The sequence below is a fragment of the Phalacrocorax aristotelis genome, chromosome 4 (assembly GCF_949628215.1).
Source record: "Phalacrocorax aristotelis chromosome 4, bGulAri2.1, whole genome shotgun sequence".
NCBI lineage: Eukaryota > Metazoa > Chordata > Aves > Suliformes > Phalacrocoracidae > Phalacrocorax > Phalacrocorax aristotelis.
The window spans coordinates 73,563,023-73,577,618 of record NC_134279.1 but is presented as its reverse complement, the minus strand read 5'-3'; the positions used below and the strand labels follow the sequence as shown (position 1 = coordinate 73,577,618).

The 14,596-nt window shown below is 38.9% G+C and overlaps 1 protein-coding gene across 1 annotated transcript in view; it reads left to right on the top strand.

The window, feature by feature from the left end:
• Positions 1-14,596, top strand: part of DOK7 (docking protein 7) — a 67,798-nt gene that overhangs the window by 22,737 nt on the left and 30,465 nt on the right. Inside the window, exons 6-7 of the mRNA XM_075091987.1 lie at positions 3,435-3,542; positions 6,237-7,111. Coding sequence (XP_074948088.1) covers positions 3,435-3,542; positions 6,237-7,111 — 983 coding nt within the window. The remainder of the gene's footprint in view (positions 1-3,434; positions 3,543-6,236; positions 7,112-14,596) is intronic.

The following is a 14,596-nucleotide window of genomic DNA, read 5'->3' as shown; positions in this document are numbered from 1 at the left end:
TCAGAGGCATTTTCAGTCTGGCCAAATTTGGTGTAATCCTTCCCCTTTGCCCCAAAGCAGTGTCTAAGGTTCCAATGATTGCCCCACACAAAAGATTTTTCTTCATAGCAAGGGTTCCATTTTTGTTTGGAAAATGATAAAACACTTTCTTAATTGAAGGGCCTGAGTGAATCTAACTGTCTAGATTCCATGGGAGTAAATCACATAAGATACATTTGTTTAGAGTTTGGGAAATAAAGGTACTAATTGCTCTTAGAGTTGTTGGAGCTACTGTGGGATGTTGTGTGGGCAGAAGCTGTCTAAACTTCCTTGGATAGCTGTCTCAGTACCGGTCATGCTGCTCCTGTCCTGCTGAGTTAGTAATATGGCAAATTACTACACAGTTATTTAGAGGCTTTGTATTGTGCATGCATGAGGTGTAGGATGATGCCAACACATCCAACTTTACCATTGAAAAAAACCTGATTTTACCATTTTTAGGGCCTATTTCTACACTCATAAACTGGAGGTTCTAGGTTATGCCCTCCAGTAAGGACTGGTCTCTAAAAGGTGGCTGCCAGTGACTACAGTCCTCAGTGTGATCTTGTTGCAAAACCTTCTGATTAGTGCTTGGTAGTCTGTTACCAGAAATACCGGTGTAAGAATCTGCTGCTTCTGGAGGATAGCATTGTGTGTTTTTTCCATAGAAGTCTTGCTTATTAGCAGAGATTAAAGGCAAACCAAAGATTTCAGTAAGACCGATGGACAATTATTTTTAATATCTGCCTAAGACTTTAAGTCTATATATGTTTGGCAGGTTTTGAAGTTGTTTCTCTAGATACTTCCCAGTACTTACTGAGAAAGGATTCTTCTAATCAGTCTTCCACAAAACTGGGCAATGAGAGGTCACAGCATAAAACTATGAAACTGATTTTATACACACACCTTTTATAAATAGGCAATTCTTAAGGGGAAGTTTAACCAAAAAATTATCAGTCCTGTCGGACAGACAGTATACCTAGAGATTTCATGATGTTGGGTGAAACCTGTTGTGTTCTGTAGCTATGTAGCTGATAGGGAATTTGGCTTCTAGAAGCAACTGAACATGTCAAATGCAAACTTACTCATTTGCTTCAACTTCCCTGCAACCTCCCCATCTTGTATTTTATTATAGGCCATTTCTGCAAGACCGGTTGCTTGACTTTTTTTTTTTTTTTTTAATGATATCTTTTGCTGTCTGTAATAGGAATATCAGTTACTAAAAAACTAATAGTTATGTGCCCTAGTAACATTATGAAAATCTGTATTTATCACGTAATTGTAATCTGAGGAAAGTGGAAAGATCTTTTCTCCTGACAGTTTTTTGCTGTGGGAAGGGTTAGTGTCTGTTGCATCTTGGTTTGATTAATTTGCTGATCTGTTATGTCAACTTTATACTCAAAGTGCTTGTGGAACGCCTTTGTTGAACCTTTCTGGACATAAGGGCATTTAACTGGATACAGCAGAGTAACTGGAGCAGAGGACATTCAAAAATAGATTCAAGCAGCAGCCTGTAACACTGTATGCTACTGAGAAGATCCTTGCATAGACCTGTCTGGGTTGCACCATAGGTGCTGGCGGCCAAATCTTGTGTTTTCCTTTGGCAGAGGTCCATATGGAAGCATTGGGGGTTTCGTCTGAGTAAGCGGTTACACAGGTTTGAACTAGTCGGTGCTTAATATGAGTTGTGTTGCAGGGGAAATAGGAATGGAGACCTAAGAAAACAATCCATATCAAACAGTCCTCTTTTCTGTTCCTAAAGTTTGGAAAGTGTCAGACACTGACGTCAAGCACTGTTTGAGCTGGGAGACACAGAGGTCACAGAGCCTGTTCATCACAGGCATTGTTGCCTTGTTCCTGTTAGAATATCTTTGAATTCCAACACGTGCTGTTACAGAAGGACTCTGCGTGTGTCAGGCTTGTTCTGCTAATCTTGTCCAGATTGCAGACTGCTAAAGATGAAACAGCCTCTACACAGGAAAGAAAGTTCAGCATTGTCACTTCTGCTCCTGTGATGCACTTGGATCTGTCCAGGGCAGGTCAGAACATGAATGCAGTTAGGGACGAGAGATGTAGAGGTTTGTTTCTCAGGTAGTTAATTATGTAGGGACTCCAGGGAGCTTCACCTCACCTGGAAATGCTCCTTCCTCTGACTGTGAGCTTGCTTTGACTGCTGTGTTGACAACATCAAACCCAAGTCTTTTAAAACTGAAAGACCTGGGATAAAAATGAAACTTTTCTTTCATCATTTCAACTGTTTTTATTTTACTAACTCAACCACAGCAACATGTAGCCCTTTTCATCCTTTTTAGCCTCTTATTAAATGATTCAGTGATTAAATGTTTTTGTGGTGTGCTACTACTACCCAGTTGATCAGATATACAAGAGCAGCAGTTGTGAGGAAGTTAATCTGGTTTATCTGTCATTAATTCCTTTCCCTATATAATTAGTAAGAGCTACTGAAACTTCTGATGATGAAAAAGTTAGCAGACCATATCTTTTGCAACTGCTGAACATGACACACTTCTTGGTGCTGTTTGAAGAAATCTATGATTTATCTTGGGATAATGGTTGTGATTATTTCCAACATCTGGTTTTATTGTTGTGCCTACTTGGAAACAAAATGGTTTAGAGGAAACTGGCCTATATTTCTGATGAAAGTCCTTCCACATTCTGTATAACTTTCGGTCTTTCTCTTTTTATTGGAATGGAAGGAGACTTCACTGAAGTAATATCTGCTGGAATGGCAAACTCACTAAAACGTATGGGGAAAATCCCCTATAGTATATTTTAGTCATGGTTTTTGCCATTCTAACTCATCTGGTATTAAACATGGGGAGCCACCAGGTTGCTAATTTCATCTCTGACTTCTGAACTTAATAATCTTCTGAACATCAAACTTGAAAGCAATGTCTTTGGAAATAGGTGATCTGGATTGGAAGGGATCAGATAATTTAATCACTGTGACTTTATAATGTAGATTTGTAAATTTTGTAGATTGAAAAATCTGGTCTTCATCAATGACAAAATTCCCAGTGAAGTCAGGACATATTTCACAGGCCACATATTAATTCTCAACTCCTCTAGACCTGGTGGATGCTAATTATCTCTGTAGCTGTTATCTTAGGTGCTGTGCTTTTCAGGGTTCTGTCCCTGGTGGTAACTCTTACAGATATTGGGTATAATCTCTGAAAATTTTTGACACTTAAAATTTTAACTTATTATGTAACATTTATCCAGGATGTGCATGACAGCAGATTGTCCCACACATTTTTCCAATCAACTTTTTTCCTCCCATGTAGCAGATCAAACATAAGAACAGAGTATCTAACACATGACTATCTTTCCCCCGCCCTTTTATATACTTTCCATGTTTCTTCTTTTTTTGTTTACTTATTTTCTGTTCATTTTTAAAGATCCAAGTACAAATCCAGCCTATTCAGAAGAAAGATTGGCTCATGAAGCTTTGCAATTAGAAAAGCGCTTGAGTTTGCTCTCCCATACAAGTCGCCAGGGCAGTGGAGGTAAGAAATATCTTTAATTAAATAAAAATAAATGCTGTTTCTTCCTTCCCAGGCTTTAGAAATGTGCATATATATATATAATATAAGATGCTGAAGTGAAAAGAAAAATAAGATAAATGGTCAAGATACTTGTTTTGGCTGTTGTTGCTGTGGGGTAGTTCTTTAACAGCATTGTCTAAAGTCCATTGACGTGGATTGGAGATTTTCAGCTGAGCAGAGAGAGTTTTGCATCAAGCACTATTAACACAGGAAAATCCTTTAGTGTGTTGAATCTTACTGAATTTGTGCATATGCAACTTCAAAAGAATGGTCTGCGTCAAGTTTGATATCTGCTTAAGTACTTGACTCACTCCAGCCTGTGAGATGAACTAACTTGTATAGTTCACATATCAGGCTTGCAGCAGATTTTTGTAGTGAAATTTAGGACTCCTGTGCTTTGGTTCCAAGTGTTATTATTCTTGCCTTTCACGGTGGTATCTGTGCATGTCCATTCTGGAGTTGTTTATGTGTCAAACTAAAATTAGTGTCTAGCACTGGATTTGTAAAAGGGCCTATGCCCTGAACTGCCATTTGAAGTTTCTTAATAACGGAAGTTAGATCTTCAAAACATCTGCTTTGCTCTTGACTTTAAAGCCTAAAAATGGCTCTGTGAAGATCCTCAGGAGCTTAATTATGTGCTTCTATACATGTCCATGGCTACTTTAGTCTTGACACTGCTGAGCAATGTGGTTTGTGACTAAATTTCACTGAGACTTCCTGAGGTTTTTCTTAGTTAGCATGTAACTACTAGACTTGACTAGCCTGATGGAAAATGAATGCGACTTGATAGAGAAGCATGCCTGTTTTTTTTTTTTTTTTTAATCTGGTCACTCAGGTTAGAAAACATGTGGCTGAACTTTGTATATATTCTCTGCTTGAGATTACTTGAATTTATGACCTGATTCTCCTAAGAATGTTATAATCCTCAGAGAATGAGGAATACTAGAATAAGATTTTAATATTCTGTTATTTGAGTTTTGCATAAGAAAATTAAATATTTGTGTTTATGGAAAATATCATAACAACAAGATTGTTCCTGCAGGTTTGGTGGGAGGACACTTGCTTGAATCTGGAGATCTAGGTTCTGGCACTGCCTTGGAAAACATGTAGTTCTACATAGTTAGCATTTTCTTCAGGACTGTGGGAGGGCTTCCCTTCCATAGTTTTAAGGTGTCTAATTAATTTGGCAAAGAGATTTCAAATAAAGTCAACAATCTTATTTTTTTTCAATAAAAATAAATGTTTTTGTAAGCACAATACCTTTTATTTAACAAGTATATTTCTTCTTCTGGGTGTGTTGCTGAGAACTACACTAATAGTTTTGTAATTCATGCCTTCTGTCTAGACAGCTGTATAATTTAATCTCAGGAGTTACACTTAGGCAGGGGTCACAGGCCAGTGTCATGCAATGAGCACTGAGGGAAAAGAAAGGATTAGGTTTTATGGGATAAACATTGGTATTTTGTGATAGTATATATCAAGAATTAGTCCATAAAGAGCAAGAGAATTGCTCTAAACTTTTCCCTCAACACCTGAGAGTAGAAATAGCCTAGTAACACCACAAGCTCAGATCACAATTTGCAGTGGACCCTTTCTCTTTCTACCCAACCTGGCAACTTATTGCCCAAGGGTTAAAATGAATAAAATTAATTAAAATTAATTACTGCAAAATGATCCAGCTGTCAGCCTTTGTTTTCACATTGGTTTATTAAAAAGAAAGGAAATAATATTGTGGACTCTGTGTGCCACTACAAGAAACTGGGTTTGGGGTTTTTTTTGTTTGCTTTTGTGCATGTCTGTGATATTTGTGTTTTGTTCTTATGCCTGTTCATGCCAATGTTTAATTTTTTTCTTCCATCTTCTGTCCTGGATAGCAGTAGTTACCTGTAAAACTGTCCTCCTTGGAAGTATCAGCGAGAGGGGGGAAAAAAAAAAGTCTTGCAATATGTGCATAAATGAATCATGGAAGATCTCTTTGTATATGGATATGTAAACATTTTTATAATACTAGTATTCTCATTTTTGTTTGTTACAGTGATGTATGGTTGCATTTTGGTATGGATATTTTGGAGTACAGTGCAGAAGAGCTCAGAGGAGAGGACTGTCCGAAGTTTGATTTTATTTTTGGAGTCTCTAACATTCACTTTGATGTCATTCAGATACGATTTAAATAGAGAAAAAAAGTACAAATGAGATAATAATTTGGTTGATTCAGATCAAATAGAAACATGGAGATGTTTTATTTGGCTTTAGGTTACAGTAACAAGGTTTTCTTCTGAGCATCCTCAGCTATTCTGAGCATGGGACTTTGACTGTTCCCTGTGGTGTAAGACAGGAGTATCTACAATAAAACTAATAAACTCTATGGAAGTAAAATATGGTTGAAAAGGGGAGAACTTGGCCCATAAACTCTAAAAATTTAGCCCTGAATGCATTATGTTCCATAATGTGGTAGGGTTATGGCAAGGTAACATACTATTTGCCTTTTATTTTTCCCATGGGCTTAGGAATTATTGCAGGATTTCTGGCTTTCTGACAGAAGTTCCCCTTACAAAAACCAGATGGAATTACAGGTTCCTTTCTGTTTGTATGTACTTGACATGCTTCAGCCTGTCGATTGTGTTTTAAACATAGGTTGATGTGTTTTTCTTCTAGGCGATGATAGGAGTCTTTCAAGCTCGTCTTCAGATACCAGCCACTCGGATGTTAGTGTTGGGAGCAGACTGACAATTTGGCCTGAACAATCTTCAGCCAGCACCTCTCAAGAGGGTCACGGACTGGCGGCTGCAAAGGGCATTCATCTTGGGGAAGAAAAGACCCTTCCAGAAGGGGCACGTGGCACCACAAAACCACCTCCAAAGCCCCTCCGATCCAGGCAGCTACAGGAAATAGGTCGTCAGAGTTCTTCTGACAGTGGAATTGCTACTGGTAGTCACTCTTCTTACTCTGGAAGCTTCTCTTCCTATGCTGGGAGCTTGGACATTTGCCATGGTGATGAGTTTGGATCATTGCTAAGCTTGCCATTGAACTTCCCTTCGGATCAGAATTTATGTACTTGTCCTCACAGCGAGCCCCAGAGAGGTGTGGGGTCAGAGTATCAGGTTCCCAGCTCTCTCAGACATATTTATGATATACCCAGGAGTTTGTTACAGGCAGCTTCTAAAGATGTGCAACCGAAGAGTGCAGATTCCACGCTACCCAAGGACCAGGCCCTGTCACCTCATGGTGCTGGTGACCCAAAACTGCTACTACCACACTTGGAAGCACGCAGGTTACCTGAGCACAGCCAGGACAGAGGGAGGTCTTCATCCTTACTCGCAGAAAGCAGCAAGGACTCAAGTGATGAGACATATGTGGATTTTGTTTCGAGGTGGTCAGACACAAAACCACAAGGACAGGTGTCAGACTCCAAGAGTAGTGAGCTGTCACCACCTAGTGGGGCCTCAGCTGACCCCTATGACACATGTAGCCCCCACCTTGGGATGACAAGAGCTCTTTTTTCAGCTTGTCCAATCTGTGGTGGACTAAAGGTAAATACCTAACACTGAGCAGATGCTAATGAGCCTTACTTAATATAGCATGATTAATTTAAAATGACTTAAGTTGCAAGTCATAAATACTTTTATTTCCTTTATAATTTGAATTGGTAATAACTTCTGTGTTGTTTATGCTCAAGGTGAGAGGCTTAGCACACAGTTTCCTCAGATTCTGTGCCTGATCAAGAAAACACTGAATAATATAGACCATCAATCATTACTTTTAAAGTGGCCAGTTTTGGTTTTGGGTGTATGTGAGTGACTTACAGTGACAGAGACAGAAGCCTTACAGGCACATGAGAGGGCTGAGTTTGTCATATAATAGTAATCTAGCATGAAGGACATCAATCTGTGTTACTGCTGGTATTTCAAAAGCAGAAAGAAGGGAGGCTGAACAGTACATGCTGCTCTTTAGATGACCACAGTACATATTTTTTATTTGATTGACATTTTTCTTTTCTTTGTCATTGTAGTTTGAGCATGTCTTGCACAAGAAGCCAAATAGAGAAGCTTCTCACTGGGGAAAGAGAAGATAGTCAAGATAGCATGGCAATCCATAGCAGATCAACCAATCCAGTATTATATTTATAAATGGCCGGTGCCAGATACTTTAGAAGAGGTGTACAAACACTCATTAGTGGCGTACTACCAGGACAGTGTGTATGCAGGAAAAAGTGTTTTCAATCACCGGTCACATAAAGACTTAAAACCTGAAACATGGAGATTCATACACATTTCTAAACACATTTGCCAGTATCTGTTACAATGACTGATATTCCCATAAATTCTTTTTGAATACTGCTATATCCTTGGCTTTTTATGGCAGTAAGCTTTATACATTAGTTGTACATTGCATGGAGAAAATATTTCTGCTTTTACTTATTCTGGAGAAGACCTTTTTGGTGAATGTGTTTGATAAACTAGGGGAAGGTAAAGCTGTTTGTTGGTGAGATGTCGAAAGGCTGGGAAGGTTAGAAGGTTAAAGTGCTCACACTAAGGAATGTGTGATGAAGTAGGGATTCAGCAAGAGAGACTTTTGTTTGAGGAATTAAGTATTGCCACTGAAGTGTGTACATTTCAGTTGAGCATGTTGTATTACATAAATAACTGCTGTGAAAAGGGCTTGAGTGTATAGTAAGTTATGAAAGCAAAATTAAAATATTATAAACTTGAGGGATTATTTCCTTCTCACAAGGTATTTCATGCATTTGCACTGGCTGCCTTCACATGTGAAAACTAGAAAATGCTATCTGCCTGAGGCGCCTGTATAGCCTCTGTAACAGCACCTTGGATGTTTCTTTGTCACGTACTTGCAGCATTTGGGAGGTAGGGAGGCACTGGTGTGACAGGCTAAGGCTGTGTTTACACTGATGATTAGGATCAGTGTTCCTCCAAGACTGATCGGCACCAAAGGCCCTCACTAGCCCTCTAGCCTAATTCTGGAACTGTGGCCGAATGCAAGGGCCTGAGATTCAGCCTCCCACTTCTGTTCCTTCTACAGTGCAGGCAGTGGGGTGCACAGCAGTGCATCTGCGGCTGGCTTCCTGTGTCTGCTGCCTCTAGTTAGAGAGCAGCTGGGAAAAATGCACGAGACTGACTCCTAGAAGGGCTGTGCTCTGGGATAAGAAAGCTCCAGGATGGCTTTGTTATAGGCAGCGAAGTAGAATTAGTTAAGTTCACACGGTCTGAATGTTTCTGGGTTATCTGGATTGTCAGTTTAGACATGAACTTATCACAGTTTACCCTGGACATCAGTGACAGACAAGAAGCTGAAAGTGAGTATTCTATTGTATGTCTTTCAAGCTATTAAAGGCTAAACTATGACTTTCCTCTTTAACAGCCTGTTGACCCCAACAACATACACAGCCACATCTTTTATTGCAAAGTGCTGTCAGGTTTCATGGTGTTTCTAGTTGCCCTAATAATATTAATATCAGTTGTCAAGAACTTCAGGAATTGTCAATATTTAAACAAACTTAGTGAGAGAAACCCTGATGCAACACTCTTACTAACTCCTGTTTTAGCATGAAATATGCACATCTGCTTCTTATCTTTTTTTTTTTTTCCTCTACTCATTTGTAAGTGTTTGGGAAAGAAGTCTCATCAAATGGAATGATTCCTGGGTTTGTTTTCACTTTTGAAAGAAAAAATAACTTTTCATAGTTTGTCCTGAATGGTCAAGATGAGTTATTTCAGCAGTATTTAATGGACACCATCTTTGTCTTTTCTCATGATGAATACAGTGAAAGCACAAATCCGTATGCTGTAACTAAAAAATACTTCTTATTCCTTGTGCTCTGAACAGAATATGTTTAAGTTGCAGTTAGGGCCAAGAGGAGTTGATTTATGGATTCATGAAGACACCAGGTTTTAACGTTTTTTTTCAAATTCATGTTCAAAAGGTGTTAGTGTGCTGGTGTTTGGAGTTCCTTTGCAATTTCAAGTTAAGCTATTAATTAAATTGTGTTGATGGTTTTAAAATATCTACTATTTAAAGTGAGTGAGTGACCTGAGTAGAAGAACGTCTACAGCAGTAATAAAGGATGTAAGCATTGGTTTATTTTCTGCCCTGTATGTAATCTTCGGCAAATTGAGGTTAGATTTGGGCATGTTGTCTGTGTGTGTTGGAGTTCAGCATGTGAAGAGTTGGAGACAGGTTGCAGGATGAAGACACACATATGTGGAAGGCATGGTGGTGTTCAGGATTGGGATTGACTTGGTTAAGAACCACCTGCTCCACTAATGACAAGGATGATGATGAACATAGGGAGAACATACCCTGGGAAAGTTCCAAGGTTCAAACAGAAAATAGGGCAAGGAAGCCTTGCTGTTTCACTGGATGAAGAATAGAACCAGCATGAAGAAAGTCACTAAATATTGCTTTTATTATTTCTATATTGTATTTCATATTAGACATTGGGGATTAATAAGCAAGCATGCAGGGTGTTTTGCTTTCTGTTGTATGTTGTAGTGTGCTCAAAGATGTCCTTTACAAATCTCACAAGGCGTGCCTTTGCTATGTAATTTTTGCCTAGGTGCCTTCAGTCCTATAGATGATTGCAGAGATGAATTCTTTGTGTATTGTAAGTATATATGAAGCTCAGAATGTTGGATCGTTATGGGATTTCTGAGTAAGCTGTAGAGATTTATTATTAGACTTATTACATTTTCAACTACTTAGCTAATACGAATTTAATGAATAGAATTTCACTGTACACTTGTTGCTCTGTAACTTCATTTGATGCTATAGTTTGAGAAATTATGTCAATCTTTTTTATAGGGTGTCTTTCTTTTTTTTACACCACCGTTGTTTGTAAATTTTCTTAGAAGTCTGAAAAATAAAATTATTTTCCAACTGGTTTTGTCCTTTTCCATCTGACAAGTACTGGTTTTAGTTTTGCTTTGCTTTTTGTACCCTGACCTTCATCTTACTGCAAGTTGAATTCGTATGGAATGGTTATGGCTGTCTCTTCCCACTACTTAGTGTTATACTCAAATCGCTGTGGACAGCTCGAAATGTGCTTATTAGTAGGAATGACTTTTATGTATGTCTAGCTCACCTTAAACTCATATTTATGTCAGTGTGAGTTCCTGTGTATGTAGAAATATAGGCTTGATTACTGCTACATTGCTAACTTGCCATTATACTGAAGAAAGTGTCCGTTTGCATGCGGTTGTTATCATCAACCCTGTATTTGTATTCAGCCACCTACTTTAGTTGATCATTTAAAAATACCAAACCACCTTGGAGGCAATGGTCCCAGATTAGCAGCTGGTGTACCCAAATCCTCTGTGAGGTATTTGTATAGTTCCTGCTACCACAGTAACTGTATGTCTCAAAATTTGAATCTCCCAGCATATCTGTAGTAAGTGGAAATATGGGAACGCTGTGGGCACGATGCACAAAAGAGTACAGGGGTTTTGTCAGGTAGCAGGATCCACAGTGCGGAGTGGCTAAGAACCCTTCCTTACACAATATAGGGAGATCTGGTACCTGCCTTGGGGTGATGTGGATCTTGGTTTAAGTGAGGAGTTGCTTTGATTAGCTGATAGGAAATCCACCTTTTTTAGTCTGTTCTGTAGAGACTGCTTTATTTTGCATTACAACTTTAAGGGAAGGCGTGTGCATGTCTGTACTGTGATCCATCATTAAATATACTTTGCTCAGTGTATTTAATCATGCAGTACCATGTCCCTGCAGGGCTTGTTAATCACATGCAGCCTTTTGTGAGTGCAGAGTCTCTGGGTAGATCTGGAGCTACTGTGAGTATCCATGTTTCCATTGTGCATTGTAGAACAGGGGGAGACTAAGCCTAGAGAGAAGCGGCTTGAACTCTAAAGAACATCTTGCACTGAGGCCTGTTTTGTGGTCTTGCCTGGACTGATTTAACGAAGGTCATGAACAGCCTGTAACTAGGTTGGGAATACAACCTTGGTCTTCCAAATCCTGTACAAAACCCTTAACCCTGGATTTAGGTGGTGTGTCTCCTTCAATTGTAGACGGTGCTTTTGAAAGTGGTAAAAGAGAAGGCCTATAAGGGGTAAACTTGTGTAGCGAGATTCAAGAAATAGCAGCTGCAGACTACGTAGCCACACCCATGTAATGGAGAATGTTTTTGGGTTTTCATTGTTTTTTTTTTTTTTTGTTTCGAATCAGGTACTTTTATAATGTGTATTAAAATAGATACTGAAGAAATAACAATATATTGTTATATGCAACTTGAATGTAGCTTTTTTTTTTTCTGTTGCCACCATTACCTCTTTCCCCATGAGACTGAACACCTCAGGTGTTTATCTTGAGTAATATGTTTATTTCCCTGCTTTCTCTGAAAGTATAAGAACACGATTATTCATAATGACACACTTTTTGTATCTCTTTTCAAAGATTTTTTTTTTTTTAAATTACGTTATTGATGTGTGATGCTGAAACATTTTATGCTTCCTCCCACCTTTCTAAAAAGGTACAGGCTTGTCTAAATTCTCAGCTGAGAAGGATGCATTTGTCATCATCTACAAAGTTGTTTCTGTGCTAATCTCAGAGCTCCTGGGCAGTTAGGCAACACACACACTGTTAAAGCTGTGACAGGAACAGTTTGCACCTCAAGGAATTTGGAAGGCAGTTGTCAGTATTATTGACCTAGTGACAGTGTGTTTGTGAGGCTCTTGAATGCTTTGATGACCATTGATTCTGGGTATTACTGGCTTTTGGCATGAATTAGAAAACTTAATTTGTGCTCTCTTCTTTTAAGATTTAATTCCAATTGTTTTTCTTTAAGTTCTGACTGTGATACATGAACCTGCAGTGAGATGCATCTTCCATAACATGTATCACTACTAAACAAGGTGACTGGACAATGATTTGGCAGTCTGGCATTTTCCTTAATTACAGTGATTGTAAAAGGCTCTGAAAGTTATACAATAAAGTACTCTTATTTTGGGGGCTTTTCACAGATTCAAAGGCATCTTTAAAAACACTAATTTCCCCATGACATCTTTCTGAAATAGAAGAAATCCATAATCATTGCTGTCCTTGACAATGAAATGCAGTCATTTCTGGAGCTGGCTGTGCTGACAAAAGCACACAGCACTGTGCAGTCCAAGATTGGAGCAAAAGTATTTCTCTGGTTGAAATTCGCAGGGGAAAGGGGCATAGAAGAGGTGGGTGTAGTGTCGGGCTTAGATCTTGATTTGTTTTGTTTCCTTTTTGTAGTTTTGGCCAGGACCCCAAGTCTTTCAGAGTGTTAACTCCCATCCTCTTACTAAGGTACTGTTGGACCTGCTTATGCACTGTGGTGAGATGTTGCTTACCAGCAGTTCACAGGGGAAGGAAGTCTTTTTTTCCTCTCAGTTTCCGACTGTTATTTTGTGCAATATTATAATGCTTCGTGGCAATAGGCATCACTCCCAAATAATGATGAGGCTCCTCCAAAGCTTTGTTTGGAGGAGGTCACTTAGTGTATGACTTTGGATTTGAGACATCACAGTAGAATACAAGACATTCCAACCCCACCAGAACTGCACAGGTCTGACTTGCTTTTGGCTTTGCAGTAGGCTGCCTTACCTCTTATCTAAAAAATAATACTGAAGACACTCTCCATCTATCGTGAAAGATTCCCCACAGTGTTTGTGCTAGGACTAAAAATTCTAATCTGAATTCAGAATAATAAGAACTAAGCTCTCAGCCCTTCTTGGGATCAGGCACTAAGTGGAACAGAGAGCCTATAGTCTGTGATGGGGAAAGAAATGCCTGGCACAGAATCACTGGTAAGTGAAATGATATTAATAATGTCAAGAGAAAGAAGCACTTTCCTACATGAGGGAATGTAGACAACATAGCTCAGCAGAATTAATTCTTCTGTACTAAATGGAGACGTTGCTGGATTCCTTTTCTGTCAGAGAGCCAGTAAAGATATTGATAAACCATGGTATTGACGTTCTATACCCATCAGAATGAACAAAAGGGAATATCTACTTCCTCCCCTAAATGCAGTCGGGCTGGGTAACAGCTTTTATTATTGCTACAACTGATGGTTATTTCTTCCTCTGTTGGGAGCAATAGCTTTTCTGAAGAGAGAGAAAGAAATGTTTTGTAAGAGGAAGAGTCTGACAGCAAAATCTGGAAAAAAAATTATTCCCTTTGGAATGTAGAGTTTGTGGGGTTTTTGGTTTTGATCCAGTTGTAAAGAGACTTACAAGATCGCTTGGAGGATGGCTAATGTAAAATGGAAGGGGTATTTTCTGTCTTCTTTTTTCTAAATAGAAATCCATTTATTTCTGGAAAAATCCTACAGAATCCTAGGAAGTGTTAGTAGACAGTTTCTGTCTTCATTTTCTAAAAGGGACAAAGTAGAATTCACCTGCAGAGGAAGACACCACAAAGAGAGATTAGGAAAGCATGGATTACACTGAGCTGAACTCAGAGGGAAGCAAATAACTCCAGTGGTAACCCTGGATTAAGATTTCTAGGTTTCATTCCCATGTGCTTCCTCTCCTTCTGCAAGATCATGAGCAAAGTTACTTTAAAAAAAACCACAGTTCCTTGACTTGCATTTCTGCAAAATGTAATGTCTACCAACATTATATTTTTAAAATTATGGATTAAAGAAGGCTAAGTCAAAAATACTGTTTTTATTAACAGTCACTGATATCAAAGTAACTGCCTGGCTCAGAAGGAATCGGCAAGTGTCAGTAGGATAGCAATCATTTGGATGAGATGTCTGGAGGGCTGACAGCAGCTCATTGTGAGTAGATGAGAGGACTGAAAATAGATGCTCAGTAGGGGTGTGACCTTTCCTACCAACCCTTTTTGACAGAGCCACTTAAGACTTGAAGTATGTAAATTAGAAGGATGAAATGTGTTCCAACAAAATTATACAAACTGTGCTTAAATTTGTCCACAACCCATGACAGAACACGAGAGGAATTAGTTTTGATAACTGAAGAAGCCCTATATGCTTATTACCTCAAGATGTCTATGGA